Raw genomic sequence first — 24,503 nt, forward strand, 5'->3', positions numbered from 1 at the left:
TGGAATTCAGGTGGTATGTTATCCGGGTTTCTTGCAGCTCGCATAACCAGTTCCTTGGAGGTGAAATAATGCATCCGCAAGATCACATCTCTTGCTGCTGTGGGTTGCAGAAATTTCGGTCGTGGTAAGCGGTGAATGCGGTCTAGTCGGAGGTCTCCTTCAGTGAGGCCTGGGCACAAGGCCCTAAAGAGACCGATAGCATAATCCCTCAATTCTGAAGGTTTGATTTCCTCCGGTATGCCTCGCAGGCGAATATTGTTGCGCCGGTCACGATCCTCGTGGTCAGCAATCTTGGCTTCCAGATACGCCATTCGAGCAGCTATCGTATCGTGCGATGCCGCTAGATCATTGTGAGCACTGATTACTTCCTCCATTTTGTCTTCAATTGCACTTGTGCGTTCACTGATCTCTTTGATATCAGCTCTGACGTCGCAAGCCAATTTAGCGAACTCCATTTGTAGATTTTGTTGTAAATCTTGTAGCATCTTGTGCAGGGTGAGTTCTGAGGCAGGGGCATTAGTCCCCATAGAGATGGAGGTGCTGTCGCTGGTTTCAGACGCTGCTGTTGGTGATTCTGGGCCTCCGGCGCCATCTTGGATTTTGGTGCGCGGCGGTGTGAAGGAGGATACCCGGGTCACTGCCGGTCGAACTTTCGTTCTCTTGGGCGCTTTCTGGGACATGGTGGTACAGGTTGTCGTAAGCTCTTTGACAAACCTAAATCAGGGCAGATATTGCTCTTGTAATCGCTGTTTAGTAGGAGCCCTCACGGGAGCTAACAGATCACGCGTCCATCTCCGCGCGCTGCCAGGCCACGCCCCCGACAATTATTTTTTTTTTAAACCAGCAAGCAAACACTTTTAAACAAATATAAAAAACAAAATAAACCAAGAAAAACATTTGAAAGTATGCAATAAATGCTTGTAAACTTGCTATAAATTTGGTCACATTACATTATTTGGCACGCCTCTCAGCTAGGGGTGTTTTTTCAGATCTTCCCTAGGAATGCTGGAGTGGGCATCGAAAGCCTAAGAAAGAAGAAGCAGGTAAATATGAAGAAACAGAAATCATATTTACCTGCTTTATTTCCGCCTACAGAGTAAGACAACTATCTAATTCAAAGGTTATGCTTTTAACTGGATAGTTGTCTCAAAGTGATGCATATCCCTTTAATGTTGTGGTTCTGGTGTCTATAGTCTTTTCCTGCAGGCTGTCATGTTGAAAATCACTACAGGGACTTTCTGGGTTTGGTCATACAAAGACTGTAAGACTGACGTTCAACATCTCCTTGTTCTGCATGGAGACGCTGAATGTTCCCCCCAAACTCTAAGAGGAAATGTTGACATGCTTTGGATTGGCTGAGATTATCAGGATTGATGAATTCAGCCTGGAGCCAAAAAAAGGTAAGTTAAACTGCTTTATTTCAATACACACAGAGGGGCCCGAACATCTAAATAGTTAGTAGAGCACAACTGCATTAGAAATTAGAAATACATGTTTGTACTCCTAATGCTATAGAATTCCTTTAAACAGAAAGGCATAATGCAATGCAATTTATAATTTAGAAATTATCATTATATAATTAACCACAGGTTCAAAGCCACGTACGAACAAGAAATGTTTACAAATCATGAACGTTTGGCTGCTACCCTAAAGAAAGACATTGAATCGTTGTTCTTGCCTATGTCTGTGATATCTAAAAAGGTGAGTTTGAAATGTAACTGTTTATTAGTTTCTTAGAATGCAATGACTGTAGAATAATTGATACCTATATTAAAAATAAATGCCAGGTTAACAAGATTTTTTTTCCTGCTATTGGTGAGGATATCTGCCAGTTATAGAATGATACATTCATCTGCCTAACATAACCTGCTGACTAAGCAACAAAATTATAACAATGATAATATTTTATCAATAGCAGAACAGAAAAGGACATCCAATAACAGTCTGTCATAATTCAAGAGCTTTCACGATATTACAATTATTTATATAGCGCCAACATATTCCTCAGCACTGTTTAATAGATACAACAAGACAGACAATGAATTCTAGCAAAGCATGTTTGTTATATGAAAACAGTAGGTGAAGAGGTCCTGCCTTACAATCTAAATTTTAAAGAAGGAAAAATTAAACAGTGTCTTTTTTCACACTACGTACATGAAAGGAGCGCTATAAGGTCATTATAAAAAATAAACATCATTTAATTAAAAATAAACTGTAAAAATATTTATTTTTTCAAATTTAAAAAATTATATATACATGTAATTTTATTCTAACTTTTTAAATATCAAAATACACTTAGAATGGATTTTTATATATATATATATATATATATATATATATATATGTGTATATCCCCTTAACGAATGTGGACGTATTATGTAAAACTAGTTTTCCTGGCAGTATAGGGTCTTTAGGTCCCCCCACCCTCCGAGTCCCACTCCCGCTAGGCTGAAGGGGTTAAACACTTACCTTTCTCCAGCGCCGGGCTCCCTCGGGGGTATTGTTATATTCGGGAGACTTTGCGGAACACAAATATGAGTGTTTAAAAGAGTAAAACTTATCATGACTATGAAATCATCAGTAAAAGTGCAGTTTTTGTGTAAAAAAAAAATGCATAAAACAAATATGAACGCAAATTTTGACAAGCATTTGTGGCTAAGTGGTTACTACAAAAGACTGGACATACCCCATTTTTAATACCGTGGGTTGTCTACTTTTACAAATGGTATGCCGTGATGGGGTTCATTTTCATTCCTGGGCTGCTATACAGTCTCAAAGGCAACAGTAAACCAACCTGGCAAATTTCAATGTGCAAATATTTGACCCCTGTAAGTTCGCAAAAATCCTTAAAACCTGTACATTGGGGGTACTGTTGTACTCGGAGATGTTGCTAAACACATTTTGGGGCGTTCTTTGTCAGTACCACATAATAGGAACTGAGATTCCATGCCTAAAGTACAATGTGAGAGAAAAATAACACAAAAAAAATGACTACCCAAAAGTTTGACAAAGACTGGTGGTAAAATTAGTGGAAAGTGTTAAAATACCATACCATGTGAAATACCCTAGATGTCTACTTTTCAAAACTATATGGTTTGATGGGGCTTAATTACAATGGCAGGTTTCAAAAATGTCCCAAATAGGACCTGGGTGCATGATGACAATCTGTGAAAATTCCAAGTTGGAAAACTGGAATGCGCACCCTCCAAATAAGGTCTTTAAGCCCCCAAAGAACCCAACACACCTATACATTAGTGGTATCACTGTACTCAGGAGATGTTGCTGAACACATATTGGGGTGTTCTTTGGCAGCAATTTAAGAATATATGTACAGAGAACTTTAAGAGTTACTTTGTGTGTCAAAAAATCACCAAATATTATTATTTTTTAAAAATTTGGCATAGATTGGTGGTAAAATGGCTGCATGAAAAGAGTCAAAATATCCCAAGTTTAATACCTTAGGTTGTCTTCTTTAAAAATATATATACATGTGAAGGGTTATTCAAGGATTCCTGACAGATATCAGTGTTACAACGTGCGTTCATTTTGAAAAAAAAAAAAAAATGGTTTGGAAACAGCAAAGTGCTACTTGTGCTAATGGCTCTATAACTTTCCAACAATAGCTAAGAACATGTTAACATTGTGTATTTCTAAATTCAGGACAACATTTAGAAACTATTTAGCACGTGTGTTTTTTGGCGGTTGTAAATGTGTAAGATTTTGGGGGTCAAAGTTAGAAAAAGTGTTTTTTTTTATTGTTTCATTATATTTTATAATTTATTTTATAGTAAATTATATGATATGATGAAAATAATGGTATCTTTAGAAAGACTAATGGCGAGAAAATCAGTATATAATTTGTGTGGGTACAGTAAATGAGTAAGAGGAAAATTACAGCTAAACACAAACACCGCAGAAATGTAAAAACAGCCCTGGTACTTAACGGTAAGAAAATGAAAAAACGGTCTGGTCACTAAGGAGTTAAAACGCCCGTCAGCGGCATCTTGGTTTCTATGCGTTCCACCTGATATCCTGACATGTATTTCCTGTACACGGTTCAAATCGCATTTCCGTGCGTTCCGTTACAAAGTCCAAGTGTATCAAATACAATTGTTTGCTCAGATCTGCTTATTTCAACTATATAAATTGATTTTAACCCATACTATATCCTTCATCACCTTACTAGTTTTAAATATAATTTCTTCTAGCAATAGTATTACTTTTAAACCATCTTTGGAGAGAAAAATCTCATCATTCTGCTGGTGTTTTGAAACCCATTTATTTTTCTTTTATTTTTTTCTCATTATAAAATATCTTTTCATAATTTTTTGGGGGGGTTATTCCTAATTTCTTTTAGTATTGCAACTAATAGATGCTTACAATGCACACTTCTTGGATATGTATATATGTGTATATATATAATATATATATATATATATATATATATATATATATATATATGAATACCCAAGTTTTGTCTATGTGTTTGTATTTCACCAACAACATTTACATATCTTACTATATCTATCACCAAAAATTAGCAAAAAATAGCAAGATATACAATAAAGAAGATAAGAGGAGGAAGTGTAACCTCCAATGTTAGACCCGAAAGAGTGAAAATTATGTGTAACGTATACTGTTCCAAGGCCAAGAGAATTACAAAAATTAACACCCACTCTATAAAACACAAACGAAATCTATATCTACATTGAGTCTCATGGGCTCCAGTGTATGCAATCTGTGGATCCAGAAGGATTCCAGCAGGGAGAGTTGCCTTAGTCTATCTCCTCCTCTCCAGTGGGGTTTAATACTCTGTATTCCTATACATCTGAAGTTCTTAAAATTGAATTTGGGGCACGAGTTGCAGTACACTGGAACTGAATGTGACGCAAGATTTTTCTTAATATTGTTGGCATGTTCCATGAATCAGACTTTTAATGCCCTCTCTGTTCGACATATGTATTGCCTGCCACACAGACACTGCAGAAGATACACTACAAAATCCGTGTGGCAGCCAATAGCGAATTCCATAGTTTTAGTTAGATTCATGGTTAAACACTCTTTGCATTTGCCACATCCCTTAAAAATATTTTTTCAATGGCTGGGGTTTTATTTTATTATAGCATAACTAGGTGCCAGAATATTTTTCATATTTTTTTTTTAAAAAAACTGTAGGTTGTTATGGTAGCATGGTTCCCAAAATTGGATCCTGTAGTAGAATCGGCCAATATTTACGCAGGCCTTTCTTAATCCTCCAATGATCTTTGTTATATTTTGCTAAAACGGCTTTCTGAAACCAGGTTTGTTTAATGGGTTTTGGTTTGTCCAACAGTAAGTCACTTCTTTTTTTGGTAGCAGCCAACCCTATCTCTTTCTACACTGAATTTTTATCATATCCTTTTTGTATCAATTTCTTTTTTATATGTTCTGCTTGTGTTACAAAATCCTGGGACTTTGAGCAGTTTCTCCTTACTCTCGTAAATTGGCTACAAGCAATTCCTCTCAACCACGGTTCATGGTGACGCCTCTTCCTATGTACATAACTATTTCCCTCAGCTGGTTTAAAAAAAACATTTTGACTTTACGCTTTCACCTTCACTGAACAATGTGACATCTAGGAAATTAATAGTTTAATTGCTCCATTGTGGGGTAAATTTTAAATTAAATTGATTTTGATTTAGGTATTGAAGTAAAGTAGAAAAAGATTGTGAAGTGCCATACCAAATAATAAGAATTTTCATCTATAAAATGCCGCCAGATCACCAAGTTCGCCCTCCAGTCATGATCCGACCACACAAAAAAGTCTTCCCACCTCCTCATGCATATGTTGGCATAACTGGGAGTGAACCTGGTGCCCATAGCGATCCCTGTGATTTGCAAATAAAACTGGCCAGTAAAGAAAAAAATATTGTGTTCTAAAATAAACTTAACTGCAAACAAAATGAATTTTTTAAGCTCTCTATTGATTTCCCTATCTTCGTCCAAAAATGTGGAAAGGGTCTTCAACCCCAGATCGTGACTAATCACCGTATATAGAGAAGTCACGTCTAGGGTTGCCCAGCTGTAATTCCCATTCAATAATTTCTAATTCTTGTAATATTATAGTAGTGTCTCTTATGTATGAGTTTGCCATCTGGGCATAGGTTTGTAGATATAAATCTGCAAATGATAAGTTGGCTGTCTGTGAATTAATGCCACTTACGATGGCGCATCCTGGTGGTGTACATAAACATTTGTGAATTTTGGGCAAAAAATAAAAGATGGGATTAATAGGTTTCTTCTTAAACAAAAATTCAAAATTCTTCAGTGAAATTGTATTATTTTCTACCCCACAGAGCAAGAATTCTTTTAGTTCTAAATTAAAAGAATGTGTGGGGTTTTCTTTTAAGATTGTGTATAAGTAATAATATTGCTGAAGAAATGATATTTAACATTTTACTTATTGTTTTAAACCAAATAATTTTTTTGTAATACTACTTACTCATGGTGTTCCTGATACCTGTTCATGTGAATGGAATACTAATAGAAACTCCTCATCCGATAGCAACACAGGGGAGGATTTGTGATATGCGCAAACTTCTTTGATGTCTTTGAGTGCAATCATTACAGCAGTGTATTTATTCTCATATACAGTGTTGCATGTCCGGTTTATGTTTATTTTTTTAGGTATACGACTGTATCCCACTTTTCCTTGATATTTCTAACCTTTTCAGACATGTCTGATTTTTTAGTTAAACTGCTGCAGGTTGAGATTTGCACAGAGGGAAATTTTGTTTTTGTTTGTTTTGTATTGATTCCATTTTTTTCTAATTTTAAGTCATCTAAAATTTAGAAAAAAACAAATTTTCTTTTATAAATTTGTTTATTTTCGAATTTCGGAAGCCCATTATTCCCTAGGGCAAGGGGAAAGAAGGTGGCCATCTCAAAGTTTTCAAGAGAAGTACTAGAGAGTTATCAGCTAAACTGCTGAAATTTCAAAATTAAGAAAAGCGTTGCATGAAGTGGTTCTGGTAATAATTGGAGAGAATATGGAAGCCAGCTTTTTATCTTTATCTTTCCTTTTTTTCCCAAAGGTTTCTCTTCCTTTTTCTTTTGATATTTATTCTCACCTTTATTATCTCCAGTTTTTTTAGTTGCCATTGATGTTATATTAGTGTTTAGAGAAAGTAATTTTATATCCTTACCAGAACCACTTCAAGCGACGCCTTACATAGCCTAATTGATGAATTTATGGCAATGGGTGACAAAGACTCAGATAAATCTTATTTAGATTCCTCTGGGGAATCAAAATCACAGGTATCCACCCTTGACTCCCTAAAAATATACTTGGACAAACAATTTGCTCAGTTACAAAATGATATGGTCAAGAACACAAAAGAAATAATGTCAGAAGCTAAAAGATTGGAAGAAAAAATTGAAAAAAACGAAATCCAACTATCAGAATGTAAGACTAAACTGAATACTGCTGAAGAAACAATGGCTAACTTACAAGATAAAATCAAATCACTGGAGCTTAATGTTCAGAACCTGGAAGACAGACATAGAAGAATAAACCTGCGAATACGAGGACTCACAGAGGATATACAATCTCAGGACCTTGAAGAATACTTCACAGAATTTATGTCTGTTCTAAAAATTGGAGACCAATATAAAGAAATATCATTCAAGAGAATACACAGAATACCCAAGCCAAAAGGCGTTCCAGAGTCTGCTCCAAGGGATATAATTATAAAATTCCATACTTATAAACACAGATCTACTCTCACAAGCTTTCAGAGATGTATCAGCATTTCCAAAGAAATCCCAACCCTTAAGATGTTTCCCAGACCTGTCTAGATCCACTAGAATAATCAGAAGATCTTTCTATGAGACTACCACCATTTTAAGAAACAACAACATAAAATATAGTTGGGGTTTCCCAGCAAAATTGGTTGTTCACTATGAGAACTCCTCTATTGTGTTTGACTCTGTCCAAAAAGCCACTTCTTGGCAGAAGTCAAAAAACTTTTTTCCTAAATGAGGCTAATGATAAAATGTATTGCTTTGCTTATGTTTTTCTCTCCTCCCGACTATAAAGTATAGTTAATTTAGTATACCTACCCCTTCTTATGATAAATGCTCTTTACAGAATCACTATTGATAATGGTATCACAAATATGTACAAATATGCTATGATTACAGTTGGCACTCTAATAAACTTGATAAAATTTGAAACAGAGTTGGTAAGATTAGATAAGGATGAGAGGGGGTAAGAGAAAAGGGAGGGGTAGGGAATAGACATATGATGGGAGGGATGGGGTATGCATATGGAGTGGAGATAATGGAATAAAATAATTTAGATATTTACAATAATGGATAAAAAAATGTTTTATAGTTTAATTTAAATTGCACAAATATGGAAAGTTTGACTAAGTTTGTAAGAATGGATAGATAATGCAATATCTATTAATTAAACATCATAGTTTAAATATAATACTCACACAATTTAAACGTTGGGATATATTTACGAGTACGTTTAACTAATTTTGATATTTACTTATGTTTAATAATGGATGAATATGTATTAATATTGCAGAATAAATAACGTAACTACTCATTAGGGGGATAGAATAAAATAAGGGAAACAAGAAGGTTGCAATTAGATAGGTAGAGAGAAAGACAAGAGTATTATTCTACAGCATTGGGGCCCTCATGATTAACTATATCAAGGAAAGATAAAAGTAACTAAGTATACATGTTCAAATTGGTTGAGACTAAGGACAAAGAAAGGGGGAAAAAAGAGAAAATGTCATAGGGTACATTAAATTTAATTGCAAATCGTACTATATATGTGACCACGCTCATTTTAAAGAAAAAAGGAAAGAGGAAGAAAAGGAGAAAGGAAAGAGGGAAAAAAAGGGGGGGGGAGTTTAAATATCTGCTAATATGAATAGGTAATAAGGAAATATCTGAATTGCACATAAATTATTGAGGAGAATATAGACACGTTAAATTATCTTAAATAAAGAAGTAAATGCACATGAAATAAAATTAAGAAAATCTAGAAAAAAGTTCATTAAAGTAGGAAAGAAGAATTAATGTGTACAAGAAAATGTATTTTTTTTTATATACATTTTTAAAAACAATATCTGCTTTCCGTTGCCCTACTGTACAGCTCTTGATAGAAGAGCTGACGAAAAAAGTGTCTAGTAAGGGGAAGGGGGTAAGACACACTATTTGGGACAATGGCGCTCGTAAGGGTTTTTCAAGAGTCTTTTTTTTTTCTTTCTAAAACCCTTTGAGGTTTTTTTATGTTATATGGTTGTATTTGTCTTATATGTTGAGCGGATTGTGCGTGGCCAACTTGAGGAATTAAGTAGCACAGGGAGGATTAATGTTAGAAGGGAATAATTAGGATTATAACTTTGAACGTTAAGGGTTTAAATACTCCACAGAAACACGTAAGCTTTTAGTAGATCATTTATGGAAAAAGAAAATTACTGTTGGATTTATACAAGAAACACACTGGAAAGCTGGAAACTCAAAAATGAAAAGTTTCTATTATCCAACTCTTGTTTCCTCAGATTATAGCTCTAAAAACAGAGGAGTTGCAACTTTTATTTCAAAGAATGTAACTTATAAAGAAATATATAGAGAAGTGGATAAGATATGTGTTTTTGATCTGTGAATTGCAGGGGAAAATCTACTCACTACTTAATATATATGCTCCAAATAAACAACCTGAAAATGTATTAATAACATATTAACCAAGTTCAAAAACAAGGTACAGGGGTCCTTTATAGTTGGAGGAGACCTTAACTGTGTGGTAGATGTATCAATGGATAAAACGGTTCCACAAGAAAGGAAACAACAAAATATCATTAAAAAAAATTGGTACTGCAGAATGTCATATCTAAATTTAATTTATATGACATGTGGAGTGTGAAACATCCTGATGAAAAGGAGTTCACTTTCTACTCTAAACCTCACTTGTCATACTCTAGAATAGATTATTTTTTGGTTAAAATACAGTTAATTCAACAATGCTACCTAATTAAAATTGAGGATATCATCTGGTCGGACCATTCGGCTGTGATTATGGAAATAGGACTAGATGTTAATGAACCACGATCTCAATGGAGGCTGAATGAGAGATTATTTACTGATTCTAAAACTATTGACTATATGTCGGAGAGGATTAAATTATACTATAAAGAAGATATGACACAAGAAATCTCAAAGCAAATCTTATGGTGTGCCTTTAAGAGTGTAATAAGGGGTTATATAATTAAACTGGGGTCTGAAAAAAAAAAGGGAACAAGGCCTATCTTTAAATCAACTATATCTTGAATTCTATAATTTTAATAAAAACATCTCCCCTACAAAGGAGTTGGATCAACAAATATCAGAAATATCCAAGAAGATCAATACTATTTTATTGGCAAAAGTGAACTTCGCTTTACAAAAGCTAAATCAGAATTGGTACCATAAAAGTGACAAAGCTGATAAAATGCTTTCCAATAGACTAAAAAATAGAAAAGCTAGATCGAGAGTTGAAAAGATCATAGTAGATGGTCATAATTATAAAGACCCAAAATCAATAGGTAATGCCTTTAATAAATTTTATGCACAACTTTATAATCTCTCCTCCAGCCCCCAGGAATTAGATATGTCTGAGTATCTGGATGGGATTAAATTGCCAACTCTTACAGATGGCCAGCAGAAAGCGTTAAACTTACCTTTCTCTGAATCTGAGGTTAGTCTGGTAATTAACAGGCTTAAGATGAGCAAAGCCCCAGGTCCTGATGGGTATACTAATTGTTTTTTTAAGAAATGTAAAAATGAGCTATTGCAACATCTAGTAGATACATTTAACAAGATTAGAGAATCGGGTCTCCCTTTGAAAGAATTATTACACCGATATTAAAACCTGATAAGGACCCAACTAATCTGGCTACTTACCGGCCTATATCTCTTATAAACTCAGATATTAAAATTTACTCTGCTGTCATTGCAAATAGACTAAAATCAATTATTCCATCTTTAATTCATCACGACCAAATAGGTTTTGTTCAGAATAGACACCTAAGTAATAACACTCGAAGATTGACTGCCCTGATAGATTATGTAACAAGGAGCAAGATCCCTATGCTGGCCCTGTCACTGGATGCCGAGAAGGCGTTTGACAGGGTCAGCTGGAGTTTTATGAGCCAGACTCTGGACAAATTTGGATTTGCTGGCTCTATTAAAACTGCAATAATGGCTCTTTATTCTAGTCCAACGGCTAAAACCGTGGGCCCTGGCATCTCCGCAGATTGGTTTACAATTTCTAACGGGACTAGGCAGGGATGTCCCCTGGCCCCGCTTTTATATAAATTGACTCTTGAACTGCTCGCAGTGAGCATAAGAAACAGCTATCAAATTAAAGGAGTTATTCTGAACCACTCTGAATTTAAGATCAGCCTATATGCTGATGACATAATATTAACATTGTCTGATCCGGATTTCTCACTAGGGGCCTTGTTTCGGGAGTTGGAAGACTATGGTAAAGTTTCAAACTATAAATTAAATATTGGTAAATCCCAAGTTATGCCCATCAATTTAGATTTAATGACAATTAATAGATTATCAGTAAAATATCCCTTCACTTGGTCCTCTCAAGGTTTTAAATATCTTGGGATTCATTTCTCTTATAACTTAAAAGAAATGATTGATAAAAACGTGGATAATCCTATAAAAGATACCAGTGATAAATTACTCAAAGAGTGAGGAAACATAGGAATTTCATGTTTGGGGAGAATAAATATCATCAAATCATATATTCTACCTCATTGGTCATACCTGTTTAGAATGATCCCTTTATCTATAACAATTACTAAACTTAGGCAGATTCATAAATTATTTCTGAATTACATATGGGATTATAAGAGGTCAAGGATCTTGATCTTACACGTAATGAAAATGCCTAGTAAGGGTGGCCTGGCTGTCCCAAATCCTATTAAATATTACGAAGCCTCTAGGCTGTACCATCTGTGGAGATGGCAGCCAAACCTCATTGGAAGAGCCTTGGTGTAAAATTGAATCCTTTTTGTGTCATTCAAAAGATCTTTCTAATATGTTATGGATTGACGTTGGGGCAAGTGCAAAATTCATCTCCAACATAGAAACTTTATACATAAAAGATATCTATGAAATTTGGGTAAAATACAGGAAAAGAAATCACATTTTAAATAAAATTTCTAAGTATAGTCCAATGAAGACAATGGCATATAATATTAATGACCTAAATTTAGGTAATTGGATCAACTAAAATAGATGATTTATTAGAATTGAATAAAATAAGGTATTTTTTACATCTTCAGTTAAGTCTTGACCTTAATTCAAGAGAGTTATTCACATATCTAAGAATCAAAAATTATTTGGACAACCATTTGCTTAAAAAAATTAAATCATCTATTTAAAAATAATACTAATCGTAAATCGATATCTAGTTGGTATGAATTATTGAGAGAGGAAGAAAAAGAGTCTAAACCAAAAGCATGGAAAAATTGGGAACAAGAAAGGGGGTCTTCAATCGAGTTAGAGCAGTGTTATAGATCAATTCAAGAAGTAAAAAAAATTGTTGCATTGTTTAAATATCATAGAGCTTCATTATAAAATTCTTCATCAATGGCATAGAGTACCAAAAATTCTAAATAGAATGAACCCTGATAATTCCAAACTTTGTTGGAGATGTACTTGTGCTGAAGGTAGCTCTAAACATATCTGGTGGGGATGTAAGCTTTTAAGACCTATATGTAATAAAGCATTTAGAGTTATATCAGACTTCGTGGGAGAAGTTTTGGACGATAACTTATTGGTTGCTCTTTTCCATTTTAACTTAAGAAGATTCTCAACTCAAAATAGATATCTAATAATCCAATTTATGATGGCCATAAAAATAGAAATATCAAGACATTGGCTACAGAAAAAGACTCCATCTTGGACCCCAGTGCTAACTCAGCTTAAATACCAACACGATATGGAAAGGGTTCAATATGATAGCCACTTTAAATTTGATGAGAAATGGTCACCTTGGCTAGATAATCTGATATAACTGTATACCTTGGCGTTCTCTGTTATGAATATCCTTATATATAAAGATCACTCTAGTTCTTCCCTATGGCACTGTATTCAGGAAAGTTATGAAGTAACTTAATTATAGTTTAGGCCCGCCTAACCCGCTCAATCCTTTTAAAATGTGATTAGTGATGTACCGAACTGTTTGCCGGCGAATAGTTCCCGGCAAACATAGCGCGTTCGCCGCCGCGGGCGAACACATGCATGGTTCGATCCGCCCCCTATTCATCATCATTGAGCAAACTTTGACCCTGTGCCTCACGGTCAGCAGACACATTCCAGCCAATCAGCAGCACACCCTCCCTAGCAGACCCTCCCACCTCCCTCCCAGCACCCATTTTAGATTAATTCTGAAGCTGCATGCTTAGATAGAGGAGGGAAAGGGTAGCTGCTGCTCATTAGATAGGGAAATTGATAGCTAGGCTAGGGTATTCAGTGCTCACTACAGTCCTGAAGGACTCATCTGATCTCTGCTGTAAGGACAGCACCCCAAAAAGCCCTTTTTAGGGCTAGAACATCAGTCTGCTTTTTATTTATTTATTTTTTTCTGTGTAATGTAATTGCAGTTGCCTCCCTGCCAGCTTCTGTGTCAGGCTCACAGTGGATACTGTGCCCATTTGCCCAGTCAGTGCCACCACTCATATCTGGTGTCACAATAGCTTATGCTTGACATTTAAAAAGAAAACATTTTTTTTTCACTGTAATAGATTGAATAGCAGTTAGTTGCCTGCCAGCTTCTGTGTCAGGCTCACAGTGGATACTGTGCCCATTTGCCAAGTCAGTGCCACCACTCATATCTGGTGTCTCTATAGCGTGCTTTTACAAAGAAAAAAAGTTTTTCAGTGTAAGCTAATAGCAGTCAGTGTCCTTAAAGCGGGTGTCAGGCCTTCAGCGTGTGCTCTGCAGACCTCTGCCAGTGTACTTTGCCAGTTGCCACTCATATCTGGTGTCTCTAGCGTGCTTTTACAAAGAAAAAACGTTTTTCAGTGTAAGCTAATAGCAGTCAGTGTCCTTAAAGTGGGTGTCAGGCCTTCAGCGTGTGCTCTGCAGACCTCTGCCAGTGTACTTTGCCAGTTGACACTCATATCTAGTGTCTCTATAGCGTGCTTTTACTTACAAGAAAAAAAGTTTTTTCACTGTTATAGATTGAATAGCAGTTAGTTGTCTTCAAGCGGGTGTGTCAGGCCTACAGCGTGTACTCTGCCAACCTCTGCCACTGCACAGTGCCACTCATATCTGGTCTATGTCTCAGGCAGGCAGCATTACACACATGGACGTACGGTGCGTTGATGATGATGTTGTACCCGTTGCTGCTTCCTTTGCCGAGTTGTCAGATACAAGTGAAGCGGTTGATGATGACGATGTGTCCATGGATGTCACGTGGCTGCCCGCTAGAAGAGAAGAAGAACAGGGGGAAAGTTCAGATGGGGAGACAGAGAGGAGGAGGAGACGAGTTGGAAGCAGGGGGAGGTCGTCGCAAGGAGCTAGTGGCATAGTCAGACAGCATGCATCGGCACCCGGGGTCAGCCCGACAGCACGCCAATCAACGCATGCTGTGTCCACCACCAGAATGCCGTCATTGCAGAGCTCGGCAGTGTGGCATTTTTTTGTGTGTCTGCCTGTGACAACAGCGATGCCATTTGCAACCTGTGCCAAAATAAACTGAGTCGTGGGAAGTCCAACACCCACCTAGGTACAACTGCTTTGCGTAGGCACATGATCGCACATCACAAACGCCTATGGGATCAACACATGAGTACAAGCAGCACACAAACTCAAAGCCGCCATCCTCCTCCTGCTCCAGCATCTTCAGCCACGTCAACCACTGCTGTCCTCCATGCCCCCTCTCAACCATCTGCCACTCCGTCTCTCGCCTTGAGCAGTTCCCGCTTATCTGCCCACAGTCAGGTGTCTGTCAAGGACATGTTTGAGCGTAAGAAGCCAATGTCACAAAGTCACCCCCTTGCCCAGCGTCTGACAGTTGGCTTGTCCGAACTATTAGCCCGCCAGCATTTTAGATTGATATGCATTTTAATTTCTTCTTAGAGAACAAAAACATTCTGAGACGACATTGGCAGGGCTATTCACTTGTGTGATCTGTCATGAATTGTAATTTGAATGTTAATTTGAACTGTGGGGCACAAGAACTTGAATAGGAAACATCTTTAAGCCAACTATGTTTTTACTAAGCTTAGTGAATAACTAACATTAACGAGTCGGATTAAACGCACTCTGCACTCGAGGTATGATCTGTTTAAATGACCCCACTCTGGGCCCTAAATGGTAAAACGTTTCACATGGGCATACGAAAGGTACACATGGCAATTAAAATCAGAAAATATGTAAAACATTTTTAGATATACTGGAAATTAGTACCAGGGCCGGTGCTACCTGTAAGGCGGACTAGGCAGCCGCCTAGGGTGCCCCTTGGGAAGGGGCGCCGCCAGGAGCGCCGGCCCCCCTAATGCTGCAGCCGCCCAAGCGCTCTGCAGAGAGCCTCAGGCGGCCGCAGCCTTGCCCGGGCTGGTGCGTTCATGAGGGCGCACCGCCCGGGCGCAGCCAGAGGAGAGGGACTGACAGGAGGGAAGCGCTCAGCGCTCCCTCCTGTCACTCCCTCATTGTAGCGTGGCCGAGCGCTGTATGGTCCACTGGTACAGGGAGCATCTGTCTCCTGTACCCGGCCGGACTAACAGGAAGTGAACACTGAGTGTTCACTTCCTTTTAGTCCCGCCGGGTACAGGAAACAAAAGCTCCCTGTACCCGCGGACCATACAGCGCTCGGCCACGCTACAATAGAGGTAGGGGAGGGAGGGGGGGGGAGAAATAAAGGGAGAGGGAGGGAGGGGAAGAAATAAAGTGAGAGGGGGGGGGGGAGAAATAAAGGGAGAGGGAGGGAGGGGAAGAAATAAATGGAGAGGGAGGGAGGAGGAGAAATAAATGGAGAGGGAGGGAGGGGGGAGAAATAAAGGGAGGGGGAGGAGAAGAAAAAAATGGAGAGGGAGGGGGGGAAGAAAAAAATGGAGAGGGAGGGGGGGGAAGAAATAAATGGAGAGGGGGGAGAAATAAAGGGAAGGGGGAGGAGAAATATATGGAGAGGGAGGGAGGGGAAGAAATAAATGGAGAGGGAGGGAGGGAGGGAGGGAGGGAGGGGGAGAAATAAAGGGAGGGGGGAGGAGAAATAAATGGAGAGGGAGGGAGGGGAAGAAATAAATGGAGAGGGAGGGAGGGAGGGGGGAGAAATAAAGGGAGGGGGAGAAATAAATGGAGAGGGAGGGAGGGGAAGAAATAAATGGAGAGGCAGGGAGGGGGGAGAAATAAAGGGAGGGGGGGAGGAGAAATAAATGGAGAGGGAGGGAGGGGGAGAAATAAAGGGAGGGGGGAGCAGAAATAAATGGAGAGGGAGGGAGGGGAAGAAATAAATGTAGAGGGAGGGGGGAAGAAATAAATGGAGAGGGAGGGGGGAGAAATAAATGGAGAGGGGGGAGAAATAAAGGGAGGGGGGAGGAGAAATATATGGAGAGGGAGGGATGGGGGGAGAAATAAAGGGAGGGGGGAGGAGAAATAAATGGAGAGGGAGGGAGGGGAAGAAATAAATGGAGAGGGGGGAGGGAGGGGGGAGAAATAAAAGGAGGGGGGATAAATAAATGGAGAGGGAGGGAGGGAGGGGAAGAAATAAATGGAGAGGGAGGGGGGGAGAAATAAAGGGAGGGGGAGGAGAAATAAATGGAGAGGGAGGGAGGGGGGGGGAATAAAGGGAGGGGAGGAAAAATAAATGGAGAGGGAGGGGAGAAATAAATGGACAGGGAGGGAGGGGGGGAGAAATAAATGGACAGGGAGGGAGGGGGGGAGAAATAAATGGACAGGCAGGGAGGGGGGGAGAAATAAATGGAGAGGGGGGGGGGAGGAGAAATAAATGGAGGGGGGAGAAATAAATGAAGAGGGGGGAGAAATAAATGGACAGGGAGGGGGGGAGAAATAAATGGACAGGGAGGGGGGAAATACATGGACAGGGAGGGGGGAAATAAATGGACAGGGAGGAGGATAAATGGACAGGGGGGGAATAAATGGACAGGCAGGGTGGGGGGAATAAATGGACAGGGAGGGGGGGAATAAATGGACAGGGAGGGGGGGATAAATGGACAGGGAGGGGGGAATAAATGGACAGGGAGGGGGGGAATAAATGGACAGGGAGGGGGGAATAAATGGACAGGGAGGGCGGGAATAAATGGACAGGGAGGGGGGAATAAATGGACAGGGAGGGGGGATAAATGGACAGGGAGGGGGGAATAAATGGACAGGGAGGGGGGATAAATGGACAGGGAGGGGGGAATAAATGGACAGGCAGGGTGGGGGAATAAATGGACAGGCAGGGTGGGGGAATAAATGGACAGGCAGGGTGGGGGGAATAAATGGACAGGCAGAGTGGGGGGAATAAATTGAAAGGGGGGGGGAAATAAATTGACAAGGTGGGGGGAAGAAATTGACAGGGAGGGGAATTGACGGGGTTAGGAGGAGGAATGAGAGTGGGGAGGGGAGAAGAGAGTGACAACGGGGGAGACGAGAGTGACAAGGGAGGGGGAGAAGAGAAGGACACGCAGGGGAGAAGAGAGTGACAAGGGAGGGGGGAGAAGAGAGTGACAAGAGGGGGGAGAAGAGAGGGACAAGGGGGAGGGGAGAAGAGAGGGACAAGGGGGGGAGAAGAGAGTGATGAGGGAGGGAGAGGGGGAGAAGAGAGTGACAAGGGAGGGGGGAGAGATTGACATCCATCACACACACACAATGCACCCCTTGCACACAGAAAAACACACAATGCATTACACACACAGACACACACACACACAAGCAATTCAACCCTTACACACAATGCATCCCTTAACACACACAGAAACACACAATGCATTCCTTACACACACTCAATGCACCCCTTACACACACTCAATGCACCCCTTACAGACGCACACACTGCATCCCGTACATACACAGAAACACACAGTGCAGCCCTTACACATACAAACACAGATTCACACAATGCATTCCTTACACACATATCAGGACATCCCCTACTCCTGTGAACAAACTAATTGGTGGAACATGAAGGTGGACCCTGGGGCCCAGACCTTGAGCTGTGTAAAGGGCCTTAAAAAAATGGAGCTGCTTCCCGTTCTCCCAGAACACAAACAGCCTCCAGAGAGCCTGTTCTACACCAGACGAGTGGAGCCAGACTGCAGCAAGAGCCCATCACCATCCTCATCTGATTGTAAGTAGGCAATCTAGTATATTATTCGTGGCACTAATCTCTAATTTACCTCACATTAAAGGGACACTTTAGTCCCCAGAACCACTGCAGCTTAATGTAGTGGTTCTGGTGTCTATAGCCTGTCCCTGCAGGCCTTTTAATGTAAACACGGCGGCACTGCAGCACTTGCGTTAGTTAACATGGGGCATTGTGATGTCATATGGGGAGGGGGGGGGCGGCAAACTTTACTTTTGCCTAGGCAAAAATCCTTGCACCGGCCCTGATTAGTACACCGATACGATTAAGCACGTTGATTAATAAACTAAAGAAATGTTAATCTATCAAAGCGGCTTGAGAAAATATATGATTAAAAAGATACAAAAATATCAAAATCTGCTTATAAAAAAGAAATACTGCCTTAAAATTCAAAATGCAAGTATGAATATTAGCACACACAAGCTATCTACCAAATGTGAAAACTATTATTTAGCTTTTCTGGCAACTAAAAGTAACATACTACAGAGTTTACTATATTCAGTGCAATATCTAAAGGAAGTACTGGCTAAAAAATTAAATGCAAACCTAGCAAACTTGTAAAAAACTGTATTAAGTCGGTTGTTTTCTTTTTATCTGGTGAATAAAATGTTTCTACATTATATCAGACAGCTATTTGTCGTCTTCAAAAAATTCTTCTAGTGGTTTTGTCTTTCAGGATTCATGTTTGCACGTTTTTTTTGCGAATTTGCCAGGAATCTATTTGAGGACAGGCGTCAATCCATATCTGCCAAGTGACCCTATGTAGGGGTAACAGTCTCTATTCTGCTTGTTGTCAGTGTGTATCAGGGGCTTTGAGGATAGGTGTCAATCCATATCTGCCAAGTGACCCTATGTAGGAGGAACAGTCCCTATTCTGCTCTGTGTCAGTGTGTATCAGCGATCCTTAGGACAGGTGTCAATCCATATCTGCCAAGTGACCCTATGTAGGGGGAACAGTCTCTATTCTGCTCTGTGTCAGTGTGTATCATGGTCTCTGAGGACAGGTATCAATCCATATCTGCCAAGTGACCCTATGTAAAGGGAACAGTCTCTATTCTGCTCTGTGTCAGTGTGTATCAGGGGCTTTGAGGACAGGTGTCAATCCATATCTGCCAAGTGACCCTATGTAGGAGGAACAGTCCCTATTCTGCTCTGTGTCAGTGTGTATCAGCGATCCTTAGGACAGGTGTCAATCCATATCTGCCAATTGACCCTGTGTCGGGGGAACAGTCTCTATTCTCCACTGTGTCAGTGTGTATCATGGCCTCTGAGGACAGGTGTCAATCCATATCTGCCAAGTGACCCTATGTAGGGGGAACAGTCTCTATTCTGCTCTGTGTCAGTGTGTATCATGGTCTCTGACAACAGGTGTCAATCCATATCTGCCAAGTGACCCTATGTAGGGGTAACAGTCTCTATTCTGCTCTGTGTCAGTGTGTATCAGGGATCCTTAGGACAGGTGTCAATCCATATCTGCCAAGTGACCCTATGTAGGGGGAACAGTCTCTATTCTGCTCTGTGTCAGTGTGTATCAGCGATCCTTAGGACAGTTGTCAATCCATATCTGCCAAGTGACCCTATGTAGGGGGAACAGTCTCTATTCTGCTCTGTGTCAGTGTGTATCATGGTCTCTGACAACAGGTGTCAATCCATATCTGCCAAGTGACCCTATGTAGGGGTAACAGTCTCTATTCTGCTCTGTGTCAGTGTGTATCAGGGATCCTTAGGACAGGTGTCAATCCATATCTGCCAAGTGACCCTATGTAGGGGGAACAGTCTCTATTCTGCTCTGTGTCAGTGTGCATCATGGTCTCTGAGGACAGGTGTCAATCCATATCTGCCAAATGACCCTATGTAGGAGGAACAGTCCCTATTCTGCTCTGTGTCAGTGTGTATCAGGGATCCTTAGGACAGGTGTCAATCCATATCTGCCAAGTGACCCTATGTAGGGGGAACAGTCCCTATTCTGCTCTGTGTGAGGAGGAGGAACGGGAAATGAGTAGCTCGGCATCCAACCTTGTTCAAATGGGGTCTTTCATGCTGTCGTGCCTGTTGAGGGACCCTCGTATAAAAAGGCTGAAGGAGAAAGACCTGTGCTGGGTGTCCACGCTACTAGACCCCCGGTATAAGCACACAGTGGTGGAAATGTTACCGAATTACAAGTAAGAAAGGATGCAGCACTTGCAAAATAAATTAAAAAGTATGCTTTACACAGCGTATAAGGGTGATGTCACAGCACAATGGGAATCTAACAGGGGAAGAGGTGAAAGTCATCCTCCTCCTCCTCCTCTTACGACCACGCCATATCTGCCAAGTGACCCTATGTAGGGGGAACAGTCTCTATTCTGCTCTGTGTCAGTGTGTATCAGGGATCCTTAGGACAGGTGTCAATCCATATCTGCCAAGTGACTCTATGTAGGGGTAACAGTCTCTATTCTGCTCTGTGTCAGTGTGTATCATGGTCTCTGAGGACAGGTGTCAATCCATACCTGCCAAGTGACCTTATTTAGGGGGAACAGTCCCTATTCTGCTCTGTGTCAGTGTGTATCAGGGTCTCTGAGGACAGGTGTCAATCCATATGTCAAGGTGTCAATCCATATGTCATATGTCAGGTTTCAATCCATATCCATTGTGATTTAGGAATGTTAGGTGATTTATGCCCTTTATGGATTAAAACCAGACTCTGCATCAACTGTGTAATTTTCCATGGGAGTGTTGCAATGGATCCCCCTCCGGCATGCCACAGTCCAGGTGTTAGTCCCCTTGAAACAACTTTTCCATCACTTTTGTGGCCAGAAAGAGTCCCTGTGGGTTTTAAAATTCGCCTGCCCATTGAAGTCAATGGCGGTTCACCCGGTTCGCGAACGTTTGCGGAAGTTCCCGTTCGCGAACCGAAAATTTTGTGTTCGCGACATCACTAATTGTGATATTTGTGTTTCTGTGTGTGAAGTTTACTCAACAGTTCATATATCTTTCTATTGTAAATCAAAGTCTATATGTCTAATTCTGAACTGTTCTTGTCTGTGATGTTACATATGTAAAATCTGCAAAAAGAATAATAAAAACAATAAAAATTAAGAAAAGCCCAATCTTTCAGTTGTTTAGTAGATAACTTGCTAATTTGCTATTTTTGCGTGGGATTGCATGTAAGAATAGCAAATTCAATTCCAATTAAAATAAGTGAGCAATCTGTGCCCTAATTTGGTATCCTATGAATATGGCAATCCCACATAAGGGTACCAAATTAAGGAGCTGTTGTGTTTAGTAGATAGCTCCCCAATTTGCCACCCTGTGTATATGATGTGTATATATACATACAGCACATACATTCTGTACATTTGCATGCAGCACATGTATACATTCTATATGTATAACACCCTATTTGGTACTTTTAGCCTACCTAAGGATAGAAAATTAGGGAGTTATCTGCTAAACAGCTCAAAGTAAAAAATTAAGAAAAGTCCTTTCCTTAATTTTAATCTTTCAGCTGTTTAGTAGATAACTTCATAGTTTTCTATCCTTTCGTTGGGTAATTAAGGATACCAAATTAGGGATCTATCTACACAAAAGATAAAATATTTTTGCTACTAATATTGACTTTTCAACTGTTTAGTGTATGCTTATTACATTTGGTATGCTTATAAAAAAGATGGATCAGAAAAGTGTTGTTTTGTTAACAATTTGTTATTTTTTTTAATTCGGAAATTAGTTTCATCTACAATTAATGAATTCAACCAAATTTGTCTAAATGTCAATTGTATATCCATAGTTACAGGTACATAAATTCTTTACCACAAAATATATCTGTGTACCTGAAATTTGTCCTGGAACTGGATACATTTTTCGTGGACAGTGCCGGAAGTCTCAAAGAAATAGAGACCGAACTGAAATAATAGTTCAAGTAATAGAAGCTGCGATTCTAGGACAACAATGTGCGCAACGACTGTTTTCATGTATTTATGTGATTGTGAAAATATTTTTTGTATCAGTAATTTTAATTTGTAATATAAATGGCTCCATTGTTTGTTAATACATCAAATTACATAAAATATTTTCTTAAAATTTGAATAAAAAACAATATCCTTATGTGGTCTAGATAAAAGAGATACTGGAAGTAACCTTACAACTTGCAATGGCTCGGTGGAAAGTAGATAAAAACAAAGTGACATCCATTTCACTTTACAACCCACAGTTTAGTGGCAGACATCCCGCATTCAAGGTAAGATTATTTCATTTAGATGCAAAAATGTATTTATTAACCTGGTGTAAACACTGTCAACAATGCAAACTCCTGTGCCAAAATGTTATATTCACATCACAATCACAATTGCAATGTGTTAATGTTAGTTCCATTAGTTTGCTCGTGTTCCCAACCATCTAGAAAATATTCTGAAATATTTTTCTTTTTTTAAAGTTTGTATTGTCTTTTCTAATTATAGGGTTATTAACCCCTTCACTGCCATAATTGTATATAAACAGTTTTACTAGATTTGTGCAAGGACAGAAAATTTAGCTTAGAAAACTTTTCGGTGAGCCGAAGTTCAGTCACGCTCTGGTTTGCTGAGCCCGAACTCTGCTTGCGTAATTGTATTTCAAGAAGTGGGGATAAACGTGACTTTAATGACTTACCCTGTTGGTTATTAAATAATGAAATTAAATAATCACTATGACCCCCACATTAGTACAAGGGAGGTTTTATACTTTTCCCATACCCCGCACTTGCCATGCTGTGGTTGAGGACATGTATGCTAAACAGCAAACAGGGGCTGCTTGTTTTAATTAAAGACTAGTGACTGGGCAGCTATTGCTGCTCAATTGCTGGTAACATATATTCCGACTGTGCACCCAAATGTAGGCATCAGCTGGGTGCTTCAATTTAAAGAATGAGGGACTGAGAACTAACCACGCTACATGCTGCCATGGTGAGGCTATCAATTAAAAAAAAAAAAGAATGCAGGGATATAGTCCACACACTGTCCAAATGATAATGCTGGGGGCATAGTGTCCTCCCACCTTTTGCCAGTGGGTGGTGGGTATAATTACAATGAATGGGAAAGACTTGGTGTCCTCCCTGGTCCCCACTTGAGGTAATTGGGTGGGGACTCTACTATTGATTATCAGGGAGGAACTAGTGTCCCCCTCATACCCTATCCATGGGTGGCAAGAGGAGGCTATAATTGAACATACTGCAATTTCCAGAAAAACTCTCCATGTCTTTAAGCCCTACTCCAATTAAAAAAAAAAACATGCCTCCAACCTCACCCTAATAATAGTGAGAGCCCAATGGATCTAATTTTAAAAAAAATGAAAAAAAATTCCCAAACAAATTTTGTCTCTTTAGTGGTTTCCTTTATCCGAGTTTTGCCCAACATATTCAATTCGATTTTTGATTCCAACTCAAGCTTTTCTTAATTTTGATCTTTTAGCTGTTTAGTAGATTTCTCTCTAAATTGGTGCCCTTATGGGGGATTGCCATCTTTAAACTAACACTCCACGGACAAATGACAAATTGGGCAGAAAAGGTGGAATAACTATTTAGTAGATATAACCCAATGAATACACTCATAATTTTTTCAGTCATTGGGGGCAGCCATTTTTTTTTCATTCATTAATTCATTGCAGCCTTAGCAAGCCCTCCCCTTTTCCCATGGAAAATAGACTTTTAGTATATTCATGGGGTTAGGTTGTTGTTTTAATGCTAGTGTGGAGGGCTGAAAAAAATATTTGTTTGTAAAAGTGTGATTTCCTCTAGAGTTTGGTAACTATCGGCAAGATCCTTGCTGTGTTTTTCTATTCTTTGTATTGAAGAAGCCTTTCCAGTGGTGTTTTTAGGGTAGATGTTATTTTTTTAGATATTGTCCTTTCCTTATTGCCCTTTATATCTCTATCCCCAGCATTAGAGCAGATGTGGCATTATCTAATATCCTGGCTGTAGGTATTACATTGTTTTGTGTGATTGGGATGGAAGCTGCAATTGTAAATATGAATATACATTTATTCCGTCTTGATTGAATTAATGTCATCCACATTTGCAATCATATATTGGCTGTTCCAAATCAGCAGGATATTGCTTTGCTACAGAGGGATTTGGATAGATTGGGGGACTGGGCACTAAAATGGCAGAAGAAACTTA

The 24,503-nt window shown here is 39.4% G+C and overlaps 1 protein-coding gene across 1 annotated transcript in view; it reads left to right on the plus strand.

Moving 5' to 3' along the window:
• The window catches only part of LOC134615225 (uncharacterized), a 167,828-nt gene that overhangs the window by 59,844 nt on the left and 83,481 nt on the right, over positions 1-24,503 (plus strand). Inside the window, exons 16-17 of the mRNA XM_063459717.1 lie at positions 1,590-1,701; positions 22,467-22,589. Coding sequence (XP_063315787.1) covers positions 1,590-1,701; positions 22,467-22,589 — 235 coding nt within the window. The remainder of the gene's footprint in view (positions 1-1,589; positions 1,702-22,466; positions 22,590-24,503) is intronic.

This window comes from Pelobates fuscus, chromosome 6, assembly GCF_036172605.1.
Source record: "Pelobates fuscus isolate aPelFus1 chromosome 6, aPelFus1.pri, whole genome shotgun sequence".
Classification (NCBI taxonomy): domain Eukaryota; kingdom Metazoa; phylum Chordata; class Amphibia; order Anura; family Pelobatidae; genus Pelobates; species Pelobates fuscus.